Genomic DNA, 19,205 nt, shown 5'->3' on the forward strand with positions numbered 1-19,205 from the left:
AAAGCAAGAATCATAGATTAAAAAACACACAATAACATCAATATAAGTCATATGTAATAAACAATGAAAACTTTAAACCCATCAAATAACAAAAAAGAATTATAATTAAGGGCTAAAGGCCTGAGTGAAGGGGAAGGCTTTTGACTGGCACCTAAAGAAGGATAGAAAAGATGCCAGGCATGCCCTCTTGAGAACAGCATTCCACAGCCGGTGGGCCGCCACTGAGAAAGCCCCATCTCATGTGGCCAACCTCCCACAGAGGGGGCACACAAAGAAGGGCCTCTGATAACGAATGCAAGGTCCTGGTCGGTTCATATGGGGAGAGGTGGTCCTTGAGATACATTCACTGATCCACCTTTTGAAAAAATGAAATATGTTCAAAAATGTTCTAGAAATCGTAGCAAGGTGACGTGCGAACACTATGGGCACTAATCAACCAGTCCTGTCCACAACTGGCTTTTGCAGCACACCTCTGAGCCAAGGTCAGTATCTTCATGGTATCTTCTCCTTTAACAATTACAGGCCGTGTTTCTCTTGCCACTGAAGAACCACAACCAGGCTCCTGCACTTCTGGGTAAGGACTAATATCTGAAGCACTCTTATACCACTTTAGCAGTTATGGCTTCCCCCAAAGAACCCTTGGAACTTTAGCTTGATTAGGGCACTGGAAGTTGTTAGGACACCCCTCACAGTGCTACCATTCCCAGCACTTCTTTGAAGGAATCCATGACTGCTGAAGTAGTATAAGAGTACTTGGAATGTAAATGTTGTGGATGTGACCTAAGGCATTCCAGGGCAGAAGGCAAGACCCAGGCAGGTTTGAGGTATATCACTTCTCATTTGACTTTTAAGTCCTGCAGTACCGGAGCTTTGTACCCTACGAAGCTATTCAGGCTGACACGGAAAACAGAAGGAAAAGATGAACATGAAGTTCCTATTGGTTTTTATTGGTCAAAGTGGCAGCAACTAGCCATTCCTTTCAAAATGTGATATTTCACCTCTTAGAAACTAGAGAAGGGCAAATCTTTTGCAATCTTCAGTTCTCCACATTTCTACATCAGTTTGTCGTTTTCTAAAAAAAAAAACACCCAGAAAATCTCATGAAAATTCATCAGCATTTTAGAAATTCATCAGCAAATTTCTCCTAACATACACATTCCGTATACAATGTTGCCCAATACCAATATTTTTTTAAAAGCAATTTTCCCTAACTTAATACATTTTCAATGTTATTTGCACTATGACATGCATTTATGTGCACACGTAACTCTAGCAAAGTGGCAGACCCCAGGAAGAGCAGCGAAAATAATTAAACCCAGCTGGGAAAGGAGATGGAAGGGGACAAGGGGAATAGGGCAGGGGGGCATTGGGAAAAAGAGTCTGAAGAGGCTAAAAAGGAGGGGGTTAATATAAGATTGAAAGACGAGGGGAGAGAAGAGGGTTGCATTTCTGGCCCTGTGGAAGCTAGTGCTAAGAGGGATTGATTGTTAAACTACTCTAGAAATTATAGCTCTGTGAGGGGGAGAGGTCAGGGCTGGCACCAAAGCACAGCCAGATCAGGCCTTGGCTGAGGGCCCCTGCAGCTCAGAGTGGCCCCTGAAGGGCCCCTTCTTAGAGTGGGAGGGTAGCGATCCCACTCCATGATCTGCAGCAGCATCTGCTCCTGATTCTGCCACGGATTGCAGAGAGCGAGCTCCCAGGCACCTCCCCACAAGATGGGTATAAGCCTGCATGCACGCCCCACCTGTTGGTCAGTGAAGCATGCTGTGAGACTCACAGACAGGGTTTTTAGTGAGAGAGTGAAACCTGAAGCAGAAGGGTTAAGCTGTAAGAACAGAGCGCCAGGTTTGCCAAGGTCAGCAGCTGGCTGGCAAGCAGATAAGGAGGGATTCTTGCAGAAGCTCAGTGTGGGGGAAAAGTCGTCTGTGGAGAGAACTGTGTCTAATGTCTTTTGCTAAGTAAAGACTCTTACAAGAAACTTGCCTGGCCTGGCTTATTTCCTGTTCTATGCGACACTTGGATTTCTTCCTTGTATGATCTATATACACACATGCCAACAGGGGTTATGCGCCCAGCTTATCATACAAGGTAACGGGTTCGAGAGTCGTTGGCGTTGACGTTGTTGCAGAGAGAAACGAAAGTGCAAGAAAGAGGCAAGTAAGAGTGGACAACATGGCCGTAAACCTGTCATCCGGGATGCCGATGGAGAGACTGAATGCTGTAAACTACTCCAGCTGGAAATGGAGAATGAGAGCAGTTCTGATTAAAGAAGATTTGAATGATGTCGTAGAAAACCCCCCTCCGGCAGCTCCTTCAGCAGCGTGGTTGAAGAAAGATGAGAAAGCGAAGGCTTTTATTACTCTGGGGCTGTCTGATTCTCAACTGTTGCTGGTGAGTAATGAGCCGACAGCTAATCAGATGTGGGAGAAGCTAAGAGCCGCTCATGAGCAGCAAACTGCAGGGAGCACGCTGTGTTTAGCACGGAAACTTTATCAGATGCGTTTTACAGATGAAGTGACTATGACAGAGCATCTGGCTGAATTTCGAAGATTAAATGCTGAGCTGCAAGATAGAGGAGTGCATCATAGTGACATTCAGATGGTCTATATACTGTTATCTTCATTTGATCAAAAATGGGATGTAATGGTCTCAAGCCTGGAAAGTTTACCAGACGGAAACCTAGATTTGGACTTTGTAGAACAGAAACTTCAACAACAGTGGAATAGAAGACAAGAGAATAAGAAAACAGAGTTAAAAGAGACTGTGGCTGTACAACAACAACAATATCAAAGAAACAGGCAAGAGAATAAAATATGTTATTTTTGTGGGTCCCGAGGACATATACAGAGACATTGTTTAAGTAAGAAGAGAAATAACAGGGACTTTGGAAGTCAGAGAACAAGCGTGAACTTTGTTACTAAGGAGGACAATAAACTAATTAACTCTAAGTGGCTTCTCAACAGCGGAGCGTCTAATTGCCTGATCACAGACTCTAGTTTATTTTACACTTCAAAGCCAGTGCAGGAGAAGATTTATCTGGCTGACGGATCGACTCAGGATGCAATTGCAAGAGGCACGCTCAGGTTGAGTAATTTGGGAACTATATTGACAGATGTGTTATTAGTTTCTGGTTTAAAATATAACATTCTATCAGTAAGAAAATTGGCTCAAATAGGTTGTAAAATTACATTTGAAGGGGATAGATGTTTTGTGAGAAAGGATGGTGAAATATGTATGCAAGGGAAATTACAGAACCAAATGTTTATGGTTGAGTGCAAGCTTGATAAACCCACGTGTGCCTGGATAGGAGTTAATAAAAATAAACATGAAAATTGTTTACATGAATGGCACAGAAGATTGGGACACGCACATTTTGAAAAGGTGAAAAACACCCCAAAGCATAGTCAAGATTTGAAATTAACACATTGTGAGCATGTGGATGAGTGTGAGGTATGCTATAAAACAAAAATGACTGTGACTCCGGTAAATAAGAGCTGTGAAAGCACGACCACTAAACCCTATCAGCTCATACATGTGGATTTGGCTGGACCTTTCCAGTGCTCAAAAGGTGGAGCAAGGTTTTATTTAGTGATTGTGGATGATTTTTCCAGATTTACACATGTATTCTTATTGAAAAAGAAAAGTGAAGCAGAAGAGAAATTAAAGGCATTTATACAGAGGACAGAGACACAATATGGGGTTGTTATCAAAAATATCAAATCAGATCAAGGTGGGGAATTTACCAGTAATTCATTTAAAACATATTTGGAAAAGAAGGGAATAATACAAAGTCTCACTGCTCCCTTCAGCCCATCCTCCAACGGAACTGCAGAGAGGAGGAACCGGTCATTGCAGGATTCAATGAGAGCCATGCTAGCAGATGCAGATATGAATAACACTTATTGGGGTGAATGTATTCTGTACACTACATACATTCAGAACCGTCTTGTGCACAGAGTGATAGGCATGTCTCCCTATGAGAAGTTGACTGGAAGAAAGCCCAGGGTGAAACACATAGAGCGTTTTGGGGCAAAATGCTGGGTACATGTTGCAAAACAGAAAAGGCGTGGTAAATTAGGCTCAAGAGCTCAGGCAGGACGCGTTTTGGGATTTCAGAATTCATATTATAGAGTTTGGTTGCCTGAGAAACAACAATTAGTATTAAGCAGAAGCATAAAGGTGATAGATAAACCTTGGAGAGACAGTCAAACAGTGATACTTGAGGGTGCAAGCAAGCAGGAAGCAGCAGATGTTCCTTTTGGGCATCAAATTCCATTAAGAACTGCATTGACTGATCTAATACACAGTGGCAAACGTACTGTGAAAAGACTGAGAAATGAAGACATGGCAATGCAAGATACAGAAGTGCCAGGTACTAGTGCAGGTCCAAGTAAAATTGAGAGTGAGGAAGAAATGGAAATAGATAATGTTAGGAGATCAGAAAGAAAAACGAAAGGACAACCACCTCAGAGATTCACCTTTAATGTTACACATAAGAATGATGAGACAGATGAATATCCTGTAGAGTGGGAAAAAGAAGGACCAATAGATAAAGAAACAATGGATCTCATGTGGAAGTTTTGTGTTGAGGAATGAAATATAAATGTGTTATCAAATAAAAGTGAACAAACATGACTCTGTAAAACTTGTGTGAATAAAGGAATAAAGAAACAAGAACTGAACTGAAAATGTAAATAGAAACTGTAAGGAAACAAACCATGTACTGATATGTATTGTAATGAAAAGTTAATATTGTAGAAATGTAATGATGAACAATGAAGTTTTGTAATCTGTGAGTCTCAGGTGGGGGCTGTTGGTCAGTGAAGCATGCTGTGAGACTCACAGACAGGGTTTTTAGTGAGAGAGTGAAACCTGAAGCAGAAGGGTTAAGCTGTAAGAACAGAGCACCAGGTTTGCCAAGGTCAGCAGCTGGCTGGCAAGCAGATAAGGAGGGATTCTTGCAGAAGCTCAGTGTGGGGGAAAAGTCATCTGTGGAGAGAACTGTGTCTAATGTCTTTTGCTAAGTAAAGACTCTTACAAGAAACTTGCCTGGCCTGGCTTATTTCCTGTTCTATGCGACACTTGGATTTCTTCCTTGTATGATCTCTATACGCACGCGCCGACGAGGGGGAGAGGTCAGGGCTGGCACCAAAGCACAGCCAGATCAGGCCTTGGCTGAGGGCCCCTGCAGCTCAGAGTGGCCCCTGAAGGGCCCCTTCTTAGAGTGGGAGGGTAGCGATCCCACTCCATGATCTGCAGCAGCATCTGCTCCTGATCCTGCCACGGATTGCAGAGAGCGAGCTCCCAGGCACCTCCCCACAAGATGGGTATAAGCCTGCATGCACGCCCCACCTACCTCTCCCATCCCTGTGAATGATGTGCACACTGCGCATGCCTGCCAGCCATCAACCAAGATGACAGCAGAGGCTTCCCTGAGAGGCTGACACCCTCACCGTCATCTTGGTTGATGGCAGGCACACACGCACACAGCATGCACATCATTCACAGGAACAGGAGAGGTAGGTGGGATGTGCGGGTGGGCTTATTAGCCCTGTGCCACCTGTATGTGGGGGTTGGACTATGGTGTTGGGGGCCCAGGGCAGGCTGGTGCCTGTCCCTGGCCCTGGAAGAGGAGGTCTTCTAACAATTCTCAGCTTTAAATGTATAGTGCAGATGGTTTCTGACCAGTCAACACACTAGAGATCTGTGGCGCTCTGGGCCTCTGGCTCCATTTCCAAAGACCACCCTTGCTTAAAGGGGCATTTGCCAGTTTGTAACCTGGAGGGAACAGGCCAGTGATGCTAACTGGTTTATTAAACAAACCCTGCTTTAAGTCAGCCTGTAACGGTGTGAAAGAGTTCCTTTGAAGGAAAAGACATCAACTAGTCTTTCCCAACCTTGTGCCTTCCAGATGTTTTGGACTACAACTCCCATCAGCCCCAGCCAGCCTCCAAAACAGCTGGAGTGGGCCAGATTGAACAAAGCTAACAAAGTTTCTCTGAACCACCTTTGCTTACCTTAGTGAGATGTGTCAGTTGTAGGGTTGCCAGGCTCAGGGCCTGGGACTGATCCTGTATCTTTAGGAGAAGAGAAAGTCAGCCAAGTTTCCTTTTGCAGCCACTTTAATTCTGCCTTCTGTATCTTCCCAACAGCCATGTGAGGTAGGTTAGGCTGAGAGTTAGGGGTGGCCCAAAGCAATAAATAAGCAAAAACAATGAGAAGTAGACATTTAAAATGTGAAAATGCTCATGCACAGAGTATTTTTGTTGCTCTTTGCCAAGGTTTGGTGTGCATGTTTTTATGTCTAATATCTCATAATTTCTTTTTGCCTGAGAATGTTGCATTTCGTACTGTTACAGGTGTCCTTTTTTAAATAAAAAATTGCCCAAATTCTGTGGTTGTTATTTTTTTTAATTTGAGTTCTTTGTATGGTTTAGGGTTGGCAATGCAGGATATTAGGCTCTTGTGCATTTAACAGCTGTGGGGCAGGTAGAAATTAAATGGAGTAAGCTTTTTCTACTATAGAAATATAATTATGGGGAAAGCTTCACCTGTTAACATTCTATGTGTCAAACATCTTATTACTTATGTGTGCCCCCCTCCCCAGATTTACTTTTGATTTGTGAATGCCATGACCATTGCCATTCCCTCCCCCCGTTTATCTTTGCAGCAACCCTGCAAGGTAGCTTGTTTATTTATTTATTTTTATTATTTGATTTATATCCCGCCCTTCCTCCCAGCAGGAGCCCAGTTTGGCATGTCTCAGCTTAGGCTGAGACAATATATGTACATAAGCTGCAGTTGGTAGTTGTAATTGGTACAACATTAATAAAGTATAGCCCCTGAAATGCTGAAATGTATTCTGGTGGAGTCCAGTCCTACATATGTCTACTCTGAATTAAGCCTTGTTGAGTTAAATGGATAAATGTATAGGATTGCAGATTAATGTTTACCTCTGAAAGGAATGTGTTGTCAGAGATAGAGTTTAAGAGACATACTTTTCTGGACATGTTTGAAACAGGTGGGTAGGTGGGAAGGGAGTTGTGTTAATCTAATTGGGTCATCAACATAGTGCCCTCCAGATGTTGTTGGACTACAACTCCCATCAGTCTCAGACAACATAACCAATTATCGGGGATGATGGAAATTGCAGTCCTACAACATCTGGAGGGCACCACGTTGGCTACCCCTGGCCTGTAAGGCCCCACAAGTAACTTTTGTTGTTTGTTGCAATACATACAAGAACATAAGAAGAGTCAGCTGGATCCAACCAGTGGCCCATCTAGTCCAGCATCCCGTTCTCACAGTGGCCAATCAGATGCCCAAAAGGGAAGCCCACAAGCAGGACCCGAGTGCACGAGCAGCACTCTCCTCACTTGTATTCCCAGCAGCTGATATTCAGAAGCATCCTGTCTCTGACAGTGGAAGTAGAATCTAGCCATCATTGCTAGGTGCTGCGGATAGCTTTATCCTCCATGAATTTGTCTAATTCTCTTTTAAACATCCAAGTTTGTGCCCATTACTGCTTCTTGTGGTAGCAAATTCCATAGTTTCATTATATGCTGTGCATGACTACATTTTTAACTGCAGGAGAAGGGATAATGTTTATTCTGGTGGATTACTCTTGATATGTGCATTTTCTGTTTACCTACATTATGTCTCTTAAGTTCTGACAGTTCAATTGTGCATACATGTCTACCCAATGAGTTCAATGGGATTTACTCCCAGGCAAGTGTGTACAGGATTAAGTTACCTCTTATGCTGTTGAAAAAAGAAATTATAAAGGCAAATAGTAAAGTACTAAAGTTTGCATTTTTCTTTGATGACAGGGGATTGCCATATTGATAAAAATGTGTTTTAGTTGAAAGGGGTGCTGCAGTGTTTTTTATAGCACAGCACAGGCATGCCTTCAAGCGTTGCAACAGAAACAATAGTACCAGGGTTGTAGTGCCATCTCTCTCTTCCCACTCATCTACCCACTCGATGGATTGTCACCTTGTAGTGGTGAGTGGGCTTGCATGTTCCAATGAACCCTGTGGGCGATGCTGTCGGGAGTCATGTACCCCCAGCAGGGTCACCCATGGCGGTAAAGTCAAGGGAGAGGAAACAGACGAAGAATGATCCAAGAATGTCCTCAATGGCAGAACAGGCGGAGGATAACAATGTGTATGTTACAACGGCTGTGAAGGCGGATGAAAGCTGCAGCAGATAAAAGACTTCCAATAGTCATGGTATCCATGCCATTGGACCAAAGCCTTTTTCTGTCAAGGTTGCATGTTGATTGTTGTGCGCCGATCTCCCCACATAAAACAAATTCACACACAGGCGTCTTCCAACCAAAGTATCTTGGAAGACAATCTTACTCGGCCATGAGTGATTGCCAATGAATGAATGAATGCCATCTCTCTCACACAGCCATCTTAGCTGCCTGCACTCCAAGTATGGGGGAGGATTCCTCTAAATTCAAATTCCCCCCAAATCTGTATGTTCCTCATCCTTGCAATTATGCTGGCTTCCCTGGATTTTATTAACACCTTTTTTTTTTGCTAACGAAACTGGTGAGCCTGCATCTATGCTTTACTGAGGTGGAACTGGCTTTCACTGAGGTGAATCACTGAGCTTGCCTTAATCCACTCTTTGCCTGATTATTGCAAAAACACCCCCCTCCGCAGTCAGATTTCAACATTAAAACGCAAAAGGAGGAGGTTTTTTAACTGAGCTTGCTTGGGCTGTTAGGGGAAAAGTGGGGAGGGGTAAGGAGCAAGCTCTGTAGCATTGATCTTGCAGCTGATCCAGCAGCAGGCATTGTGATAAACATACCAAAAAGCCAAAATCAGGTAACCAGAGGAAAGGGAGATCTGCTTCTCTCCCACCAAGCCCCAAGATCTATGTGTGTGCGGACTGATCGCATGCACTGTAAGTTGTACTCTTTTCCTACTCTGAGCCTGCAACTGACTACAGTAGGGCCCCGCTCATATGGTGGGTTCCGTTCCGGGCCGCCGCTGTAAAGCGAAATCCACTGTAAAGCGGAAAGCATTGACTAACATTGACAAAAATGGCACCCAATGCCTGAAAAACACCGTAAAACCGGAACAAGTGCCATAGGAGCGGGGCCTTTCTGCAATTGACAACCGCTGTATCTGTGGAATGCTGTGGCCAGTTCAAACTTTCCTTTTCATTTCTTGGACATGATTGGACCATGCCTGTGAGAATAACTGAAGTCTATTATGTACTAAGTCACATGGAGCACAGTATCACCACCCACAGCAACCCTATGGAGGAGCCTGCCATTTGGGAGATTTCCAGCTTCTTTGACTCTATGCCCTCTTTGATCTATAGAGTGACACCACCACTAGAACACCCTCCCCTGTCTACAGGATTTCTATGTAGAAACAACACTATTCACTCCATTTCACCAGATTTCCACTGTGCTCACTTCATCTCCTTAATCAAGGACTCCAGCTGACAGCAATTGTCAATGACTGCAGGCACTGTTTGTGACCTCCAGACTCTCCCCTTGCAGACCGCACTTAAGCAGAGAGGTAGGGGAGCAGGATGACTGGCTGGCTCCAGCAGCACCACAGTGTTATGGGGAAACCGGCTGAGTGTAAAAGGTGACACCCCCTCCAGCCTGCCCACCTGATTTACCAAAAATAAATTGACAGAGCCCATCTTCCACTCCCTCACAGCAGCCTCAAGCAGATGCATTGCAAATCATCACAGAAGATAGCGAGGCTGTTACATGCACACCGTGTGCCCAACGATACGCACCTGTACTCCCATTACCCAGCAGAATTTACATGTACTATTTTCCTCACTTGGATTGAAAAAAATGGAAATGGACTTCCTTCAAGTCGATTCTGATTTATGGCGACCCTATGAATAGGGTTTTCATGGTAAGCAGTATTCAGAAGGGGTTTACCACTGCTTTCCTCTGAGGCTGAGAGGCAGTGACTGGCCCAAGGTCACCCAGTGAGCTTCATGGCTGTGTGGGGATTCGAACCCTGGTCTCCCAGGTCATAGTCCAACACTCTAACCACTACTCCACACTGGCTGTCGGATTAACTGTGTATAATTGTTCCAGAGATATAGCTGTGCCACTTTCCTGTAGCAGTACAATCAGCCTTGCAGTATCCCACAGATTTATTGTGTAAAATTGTAAATGGTCACAAGATTGGCTAGTGGAGGGGGGTCCTGCATTCTTGCTGTACATTTAACAGGGCTGCAACCTGCTTAAGGAAATTTTGATCAGTTCATCATCAGGTTTTGTAGATTAATCAGACCAGGCTATGGTCTGGAGGCACATGAGGGCAGGAGGGTCAGGTCTGGTCAGTGCCTGGGTGGGAGACCACCTGGGAACCATATGTAAGCCACCTTACATGATGCATGAAAAGAATGGCAGAGTATAAATGTAATAGATAAATAAATAAACATACAGATTTACATATTGGTAAAAAAAAATCCTGAGGCAAGCAGCACATTTCCTTTATCATGCATGTGTGTCATACCAGGCAGCATCTTAGACGAGGCATGCCCCTCTGTGTGCAATGGGAAAAGGGGAACTCCTCTCGTAAAGTGAGCTTGCTATCTGCTGTTTTAAACATAATTTAAATATTCAGTCTGTTGTTAAATTAACCGGGACACGTTTTTAGTCAATGAAATGTTTTTAAAATACATGCAATTAAATGCATGTATGAGGGAAGCCACGATTGGAAGAGAATCGTCAACATGCAGTATCAGAAGTGTACAATTTCCTTGGTATGCCTATGAATACCTCTATCGGGAACAGTTGGCAGACAATTAACGGGTTCCGGTTACAGGAGCGTTTGAGAAATGTACCCTACAGTTGTTAAGAGGCTCTAATTTGGTTGTTTCATTTCCTCCTCTCTCTTGGGAAGATGGCTGACAGGTGTGCTTTACCTAAGGAAGATCACTGGTTCAAACCTTGGCATCTCCAGGTAGGACTGGGACAGCCTCCTACCTGAAACCCTAGAAATCCACTGCTAGTCAGTGTAGACAGTACTGAACTGGATGGACCAATGGTCTGATTCAGTATAAGGCAGCTTCCTCTGTTCCTAGGTGTGATGGAAAAGGTACAAATGCCTTTTTGCTGACCAGAGTTCCCATCTTTTGTCCTAGACATTTGATGATGATGATGATGATGATGATATCCCTCTCTTTCTCCCAGTAGGAGCCCAGAGCGGCAAATAAAAACACTAAAAACATTCTAAAACACCATAAAAAAAGATGTTGAAACATATTAAAACAAAACATCTTTAAAAACATATTAAAACAAGACATCTTTAAAAACTGTCATTGCCAAAGCTGCCCTGAAAAGAAAACGACAACCCTTCCTAGACACCCATCACCCGGGACACAGATCTCCACAACCAACTGATAATAACAAACAGCCTCTCAACTCTCTTCCATTCCAGGATGATGTGCGAATGAAATTGGATGTTCATTTTGTGACTGAACAGGCTTCCCATGGGGTTTGTCACTGAAATGAAATGCATTCTGTCTTCACACTTTATAGTTAATAGTTTTTGCCAATTTTATGGTTCTTTGACATCTAGGATCTCTTTACAAACCCATCTGTGAAGTTCATGGCAGTTGGCATCATCCCAGTTGTATCCACTAGAAGAAGGCACGATGGAGGTGCAGTCTTCCTCTATTTCTGCATAGTCTGAGAGTCTGGGATTGCCATGAGACCAATACCTGAGGGCAGGGAAGAAAGTTTTCCATTAAACAGAAAAGACAGAGAAAGGCTGGGTCTACCAAAGCAGCGGAATGTGAAGGAGAAAGGGCTGGGGAGACCCATGAGAGTAGAAAGGGTGGCACAACTTCTGGACTTGAGCAAGCTTGTTCACACTCACTGTGTTATAAATCTGGAGCCATCAGTCCATTCCCAGTTGCCTTCCTCATTTTCATCTGTAAGGCCAATCCAAGCAGGATGGTTGAGCTGAGAAGTGATGTAGTTCTGCAGAAAGGAAGAACAACCTCACATGACAAAATGTCCAAACTCAGCTACCTAAGCATGAGCATCATGGCACTAAAAAAAAAAGATATCTTCATGCCTGCATGCTCTGTGCTGAAAAAAAATATTTTTTAAAAAGTTAATAATTAATTGGCAAGGTGGTCATCCAAATTGGGTGCTAAGAAAAGATGGAATATATGACCTGCATAAACAATGCAAACTTCCACTTCTTCCCTCAAGAATCACTTTCCACCTCAACTTTTCTACCAGGGAACGCATCAGAGATTGCTCACTGAAGTCTTCCGTGTCATTCATGGTAGGGTCTGAAGTATGTTCTGGGGGCATACATTTATTTGGGCTCCTCCACATGTTGAATTTCACCCCACGTGCAGTGGGAGTGTGCTGGACAACTTGCTTAACTTTTTCCTGTGATGACAAATAGTGGTGGACAAGCAGCTTTCACAAAAAAAGCATACCTGCCATTTCCTGATCTTCTGAGGAGCCTCTCACAAGCTGCCATAGAACCCGAGAGCTCTCTAGGGGCTCATTCACACAGGAGCTAAACTTCGAATTAAAGACGCAGCTGTTGTCATTGAGATAGATCTGCAAGGTTCACACTTACAGCTTCACAGCCACTGTTTTCCATTCACACTAGTCGGTGTTGCCCTGGGAAGGATTCACACTGCTGTTTCGTGCCCCTGCCCCCTACATGCTTAGTCCCTCTGGAGTATCAATCTTGCTATTAGAGAAGGGAATGGGGTTTTTTGGTCAGTTTCATTGTTTCTTGTCAATTGCATGGCTCTCCCTGCAGAAGCTGGAGAGAGTGGGGGTGCAATTGACCAGAAACTGATTTGATCAGTGAAACCCTTTTTTTAAAAAACGAGCTCTCTCTCTCTGTGTGTGTGTGTGTCTGTCTTCCTTCTCAATGGTTTCAAGGAGCGAGGGGAGGGAAGGAACTTAACTGGGGGAAAGGGGAGGGGGAAGGAAGGCTGTAGCAAATGTGGGAGGACAGAGCAGTCAGAAGTGCCTTGTTAAGCCTCTGGAAGCGAAATGAAACTTGTGGAGAGTTTCATGACCAGAGAAAGGGGAGTATCTGAAGTGATCACACACACCCCCAGCAAAAAACATCAGAGGAAAGAGGCTACATAGGAGGAGTGCAGCAAATCACCGATGGTTTTTCCTTCACTTATCACATTTTCAACGGGTTGCTTTGATTCGGATTTAAAGGGAAAAGCACACACATTCCCTTTCTCTGCAACTTCATGTAAACTTAGTGAATTGAACGGAGGTGCAGGTGGCATGCATCTCACATTAAATCTCTGTGTGAACCAGGCATTAGTGCTGCCACTAGAGGGAGACAGAGGAAAAGAACAGGGCATCTACCCAGGTAGAAAGTGAGAGCGCTTTAAGATCTGTCTGCCTGTCTCCACCGTGTGGTTCTTCTCCAAGAGCATTGGGCCTCCTAGAGGGGGACCAGCCCTAGCTCAGGAATTCAGCTTCCTAGGACAGGGCTTGAAAGAAACATCTTTAGCAGTGCCATCACCCCTTTGAGAACCATGAAGAGAAGGGCGTTACTCTGTTTGGGTTAGTGTCATTTTAATTGTATGCCTGCATGGTTTAGTTAATCTTGGGAGGGATGGTGGTACCCCTATAAAAGTGGTTACAGGTAGGAGGAGGTGTGGTGGCAGGGTTTGGATGAACCAGAAAAGAAAAAAAGTGGTTCAGCATCCTGTGCCTATCCTCTCATTTGGCTGTCCCTCCAACAGGAAGGTTGCTGGCCATCTTATCAGTCTCATCTCCAGTCTGCTGATGCTGTTGTTGAATGCCAGGTTGGTCCAAAACAAAATTTCTGTCCATCCATGACTTAATCATGGATGAAAGGACCAACCAGGTTTGTATCTCTGAGACTCTGAGGTGTGGGGACTGGAAGGAGTTAGCCTCTCCCAGCTATGCCTGCCTGGGTATTAAGTCAACATCAGTTTGGCTGGATGGGAGTTACTATTATCTAGTAGCCACCCACTCTGGTGCCCGCTTTCTGCCTGAGCTAACAGAGAACAGTCTTAGACATGCTGTTGAGAACTCCTGGGAGTTTTGTTCAATGTCCATGCCAAGACCACATTGTCTGGGGTTGCTCGGGGCTATATGGCCACTATGAAAATCCTGGGGCTGTCCCAACAAGTCATCAGCCCAACACATGAATCAGGACACACTCTGGATTTGGTATTCTCAAGTGGAACAGGAGGATAGTGTTCTGAATGTTGGGGATCTGACATCTATCCTTTTGTCATGGTTGACTTCCTGTTGAGGTGCAGAGCTGTGGGAACCCACTGAAATCTGCAACATACTTTGAAGATAAAGTCATTTATATGCTTCTTCACTTGGACTCCATAATTAATGCAGTATCATTATCGTGAACTGGTTGTATCGAAAATTCAAGAAAAGCTAAAGAAGAACAACAAAGCAATCATAATACCAAAATACAATTTAAATAACATCTCAGAAGAATATAAAGATCAAATAAGGAACAGATTTGAGGGTTTAAACTTACTTGACAGAGAACCAGAAGAACTATGGAGTGAAGTCAGAGAAGAATGCAAAAAGACAATACCTTAGCTTAAAAAGAGGATGACTGAAGAAACCCTTAAAATGGTTAAAGAGAGAAGGAAAGCAAAAACAAAAGGAAATAGAAACACAGTTAGAACCCTAAATGCAACAATACAGCAACTAGTACATAGGGACAAAGAGAACTACTAAAATATTTATGTATAGAAATAGGACAACAAAAAGGGTAGAACAAGAGCCCTATTCCAAAAGATTGGAGAAATTAAAGAGAAATTTAAACCACGAGTAGGGATGTTGAATAATCAACAGGGGAACACACTGACTGACCGAGATGAAAGAAAAGGAAGATGGCAGCAATACACTGAAGAACTCTATAAAAGAGATGCAAGGATGATAAATTTATTCACGGAGGAACCGTATGATAAAGAACCAGAAATTTTAGAATGTGAGGTGAAAGCTGCTCTTAAAATACTTGGAAGAAACAAATCACCAGGAATAGACGGCATACCAATAGAATTGCTACAAGCTACTGAGACTGAATCCGTCCAAATTTTGACAAAACTTTGTCAAGAAATATGGAAAACTAAATAATGGCCCACAGACTGGAAGTGTTCCATGTACATCCCACTTCCAAAGAAAGGGATCCCAGGGAATGCAGTAATTATCGAACTATTGCCTTAATATCCCATGCAAGTAAAGTAATGCTTAAGATTCTACAACAAAGGCTCTTCCCATATATGGAGAGAGAAATGCCAGATGTCCAAGTGGGATTTAGAAAGGGAACAGCCACCAGAGATCATATTGCAAACATACATTGGATAATGGAACGTACCAAGGAATCTTAGAAGGAAATCACCCTGTGCTTTATAGATTATAGCCAAGCCTTTGATTGTGTGGATCACAAAAAGCTATGAAATGCTTTAAAAGAAATGGGGGTGCCACAGCATGTGATGGTCCTGATGCACAACCCATACTCTGGACAAGAGGCTACTGTAAGGACAGAATATGGAGAAACCAATTGGTTCCTAATCGGAAAGGGTGTGAGACAGGGGTATATTTTATCACCCTATTTGTTCAATCTATACACAGAATATATCATATTGGACCAAGATGAAGGAGGTGTGAAAATTGAAGGGAGAAATATCAATAATTTAAGATATGCGGACGATACCATACTACTAGCAGAAACCAGTAATGATTTAAAATGAATGCTGATGAAAGTTAAAAGAGGAAAGCACAAAAGCAGGACTACAGCTGAACATCAAGAAGACTAAAGTAATGATAACATACGATTTGTGTAACTTTAAAGTTGACAATGAGGACATCGAATTTGTCAAGGATTATCAGTCCCTGCACACAGTCATTAACCAAAATGGAGACCATAGTCAAGAAATCAGAAGAAGGCTAGGACTGGGGAGGGCAGCTATGACAGAACTAGATAAGGTGCTCCAATGCAAAGATGGATCACTGAACACCAAAGTCAGGATCATTCAGACCATGGTATTCCCGATCGCTATGTATGGATGTGAAAGTTGGACAGTGAAAAAAGCGGATAAGAGAAAAATCAACTCATTTGGAATGTGGTGTTGGAGGAGAGCTTTGCAGATACCATGGACCACAAAAAAGACAAATAATTGGGTGTTAGAACAAATTGAACCAGAACTATCACTAGAATCTAAAATGATGAAACTGAGGTTATCATCCTTTGGACACCTCATGAGAAGACATGATTCATTAGAAAAGACAATCATGCTGGGTAAAACAGTAGAAAAAGAGGAAGGCCAAACAAGAGATGGATTGATTCCATAAAGGAAGCCACAGACCTGACCTTACAAGATCTAAACAAGGTGGTTCACGACAGATACTCTTGGAAGTCACTGGTTCATAGGGTCGCCATAAGTCATAACTGACTTGAAGGTGCATAACAACAAAAACAGAAATATCTTCCTTTGTATTTCACTTCTCTTTTTCTTGTTGAATGAAAGCGACTCTGAAAACTTTATGTTATGAGGTGGCATGCGAACATAATAAATACAAAAAAACTACAAAGGGTTGTGCTGTGTGGATAAGTAGGTATCTACAAGACATATTTTTTTAATTAAAATATTTGTATCCCACCCTTCTACCCAGGGCCGGCTCCAGGCATGCGGGGGCCCTTGGGCATCAGCTTGCCCTGGCCCCCCGGTGGGTGTGCATGCGTGTGTGCACCTATCTGCGCGCGCGCGCCTCCCCGCACCCCCCCACCTGTCTAGTCTTTACCATTGCCCTTAATGAAGATGGCGGCTGCAGTTTCCCTAAGGGGAATGAAGCCTCCGCCGCCATCTTTGTTGATGGCACACGTGTGTGCTACGCGCGCACATCTCTGCCATCAACTAAGATCGTGGCAGCGGCTTCAGTACCTTACGGAAGCTGCAGCCGCCATCTTCATTAAGGGCAATGGTAAAGACTAGACAGGTGGGGGGTTGCGGGCATCTTCATTAAGGGCAATTAAGTGGGAGGCATGGGGGGCATGGATTGCGGAAGGGGAGCTGAGGGCCGCTCAGGGGCCGCTCAGGGGCTCCTGTAGCTCTGGGGCCCTCGGGCCAGTGCCCAACCTGGCCGCCCTTTAGAACCGGTCCTGCTTCTACCCTACAATGAGGCACTCAGGCCAGCTTACAATAAAATCACACACAAACATAATAAAATTATACATAATGAAAACACAGAACATTACAATGAAATAAAATACATAAAGTAAAATTAAAACACATAAAATACAATATTCATATATATACAGACAGACAGACTTACATACATGTATATATATGCATACATATATGGGGGAGTGATACTAAAAGGCGTCAAAAGATAAAAATAAAAAGATAAAGATAAAATAGTTGCATATGCGACTCAGAAGAACAGTGGTGGACAGGAACATACAGGCACTACAGAGGATCATAGAATCACAGAATAGTAGAGTTGGAAGGGGCCTATACGCAGAGCTTGGAAAAGTTACTTTTTTTGAACTACAACTCCCATCAGCCCCAGCCAGCATGGCCACTGGATTGGGCTGATGGGAGTTGTAGTTCAAAAAAGTAACTTTTCCAAGCTCTGCCTATAAGGCCATGAAGCCCAACCCCCTGCTCAATGCAGGATGAAGCACTTTGATGATTAAGCCCCAATATCAGAGGAAAAGAAATATATAAAACCTGTTCTTCGTCACTTAGGATGGAGGCCAAGTGGGAATCTCTAGACATGCAGAAGCTCTCGGCATCGTACCAGCTCTTTTCATTATCTGAAATGTAATAGAGACTCTTCCCAAAAACATCCCAGCCGCCAGCAGACTTTGGTGCACCTTTCTTGAAAAGGTTTTCTAAAACAAAAGGAAATACCTTAAAGAAGCCCCCCCTGTATTGGGCATAGACTGGGGCACTGTGATGTGGAAATCCCTGCTCAGCCTTTAGGCATTTTGGGTGACCTGGGGTCATTCTTCCAGCCTGTCTTACCTCAAAGGGCTGTTGCGGGGACACATTGGCGAATCTAATACATGCTGTTCTGAACTCCTTGGAGGACAGAAGAGTCACCAATGAGAATAAACATCATCTCAAAATGTTTCCATTGCAAAGGATCAAATGATTGTGATTCAGGGATGCTTATAATTGCCATATTTGATGCTAGGGTGGGTCATGAAATCCTCTGCATTGGAATAGGATTTCAGGGCCAGGAAGTGTCCTGAGATTGGTGAAGAAGCTCACCCTCAAGCTACTAGGGCTTAAACTGTGGGCCAGGACCCACCAGTGGCCTTGGACCACTTTCAGTGGGGTCCCAGTGCCACAGCCTGCCCAGTGCCTCCTCACTTGCCTTCCTTGGCCCCTCATTGGTCAGACCAATGCCAGCACCAGCAGCTCCCTGTATTCTGAGTAAAGGTGTCTGGGGGATAGAGATATTCGGGATGGAGGAGGGAAAGGAGGTCTCCCTTATTGAGGGGAAAGGGCCAGAGGAGGTATTGAAGGACATTAGAGAGTGAGCTAAAAGGTGACATGATAAAAACAAACAACGTTGAAATAGAGAGGAATGGGATAAGAGAGGAAAGCTGTCATTGGAGGGAGTGGATGGAAAGGGACCAGGAAGGAAGGATGAAAGAAACTGGCAGTTGGGGAGGGAGGATAGAAATAAGGTATAAGTGAGGTGTGGATGGAGAATAGGAGAAGAAATTAAAGGAGGTGAGTAAAATACTTTGAGAGGCATGTAAGGGTAGGAAGGAGGAAATGTAAAAGAAAAAAGTCTTCTCCACATACAGCCTCTGGATCAGCAAACTCTGCCGGAAATGGGGAGGCTGAGTCATGACACCTCCAAAGAAAAGGACTGTACTTAGCGTGAGGAAAAATGAGCTGTAGAACTCCTTGTCACAAGGAAAACATCACAACAAAGGGAGACGCTGACCTGTCTGACTGCTGCCCAGTAGCGAGGAATTTGGGAACGGGGAAGAGGCTACCCAAGCCATCTGCCCACCCATCCCCTGGCAACCTTGCTGAGCTGGGCATTTTCTCTGTCTCTTCCCTCGGAGGGGAAGAACTGCAACCAACTGTAGCCAATTTGAAACACCTGGGCCATAGACTTATTTGCGTCCACCCACTCAGTAGTACTTTAATTTTTGAGGGTTTTTTTTAAACTCTCTCTCCCCACT

The 19,205-nt window shown here is 43.9% G+C and overlaps 1 protein-coding gene across 1 annotated transcript in view; it reads right to left on the reverse strand.

Moving 5' to 3' along the window:
- Positions 1-11,520: 11,520 nt before the first annotated feature.
- The window catches only part of LOC133363698 (C-type lectin domain family 4 member F-like), a 36,065-nt gene continuing 28,380 nt past the window's right edge, over positions 11,521-19,205 (reverse strand). The window contains exons 4-6 of the mRNA XM_061582966.1: positions 17,728-17,891; positions 11,877-11,980; positions 11,521-11,718 (exon numbers count right to left, since the gene is read on the reverse strand). Coding sequence (XP_061438950.1) covers positions 11,556-11,718; positions 11,877-11,980; positions 17,728-17,891 — 431 coding nt within the window. The 3' untranslated portion in view covers positions 11,521-11,555. The remainder of the gene's footprint in view (positions 11,719-11,876; positions 11,981-17,727; positions 17,892-19,205) is intronic.

Source organism: Rhineura floridana, chromosome 9 (assembly GCF_030035675.1).
Source record: "Rhineura floridana isolate rRhiFlo1 chromosome 9, rRhiFlo1.hap2, whole genome shotgun sequence".
Taxonomy (NCBI): domain Eukaryota; kingdom Metazoa; phylum Chordata; class Lepidosauria; order Squamata; family Rhineuridae; genus Rhineura; species Rhineura floridana.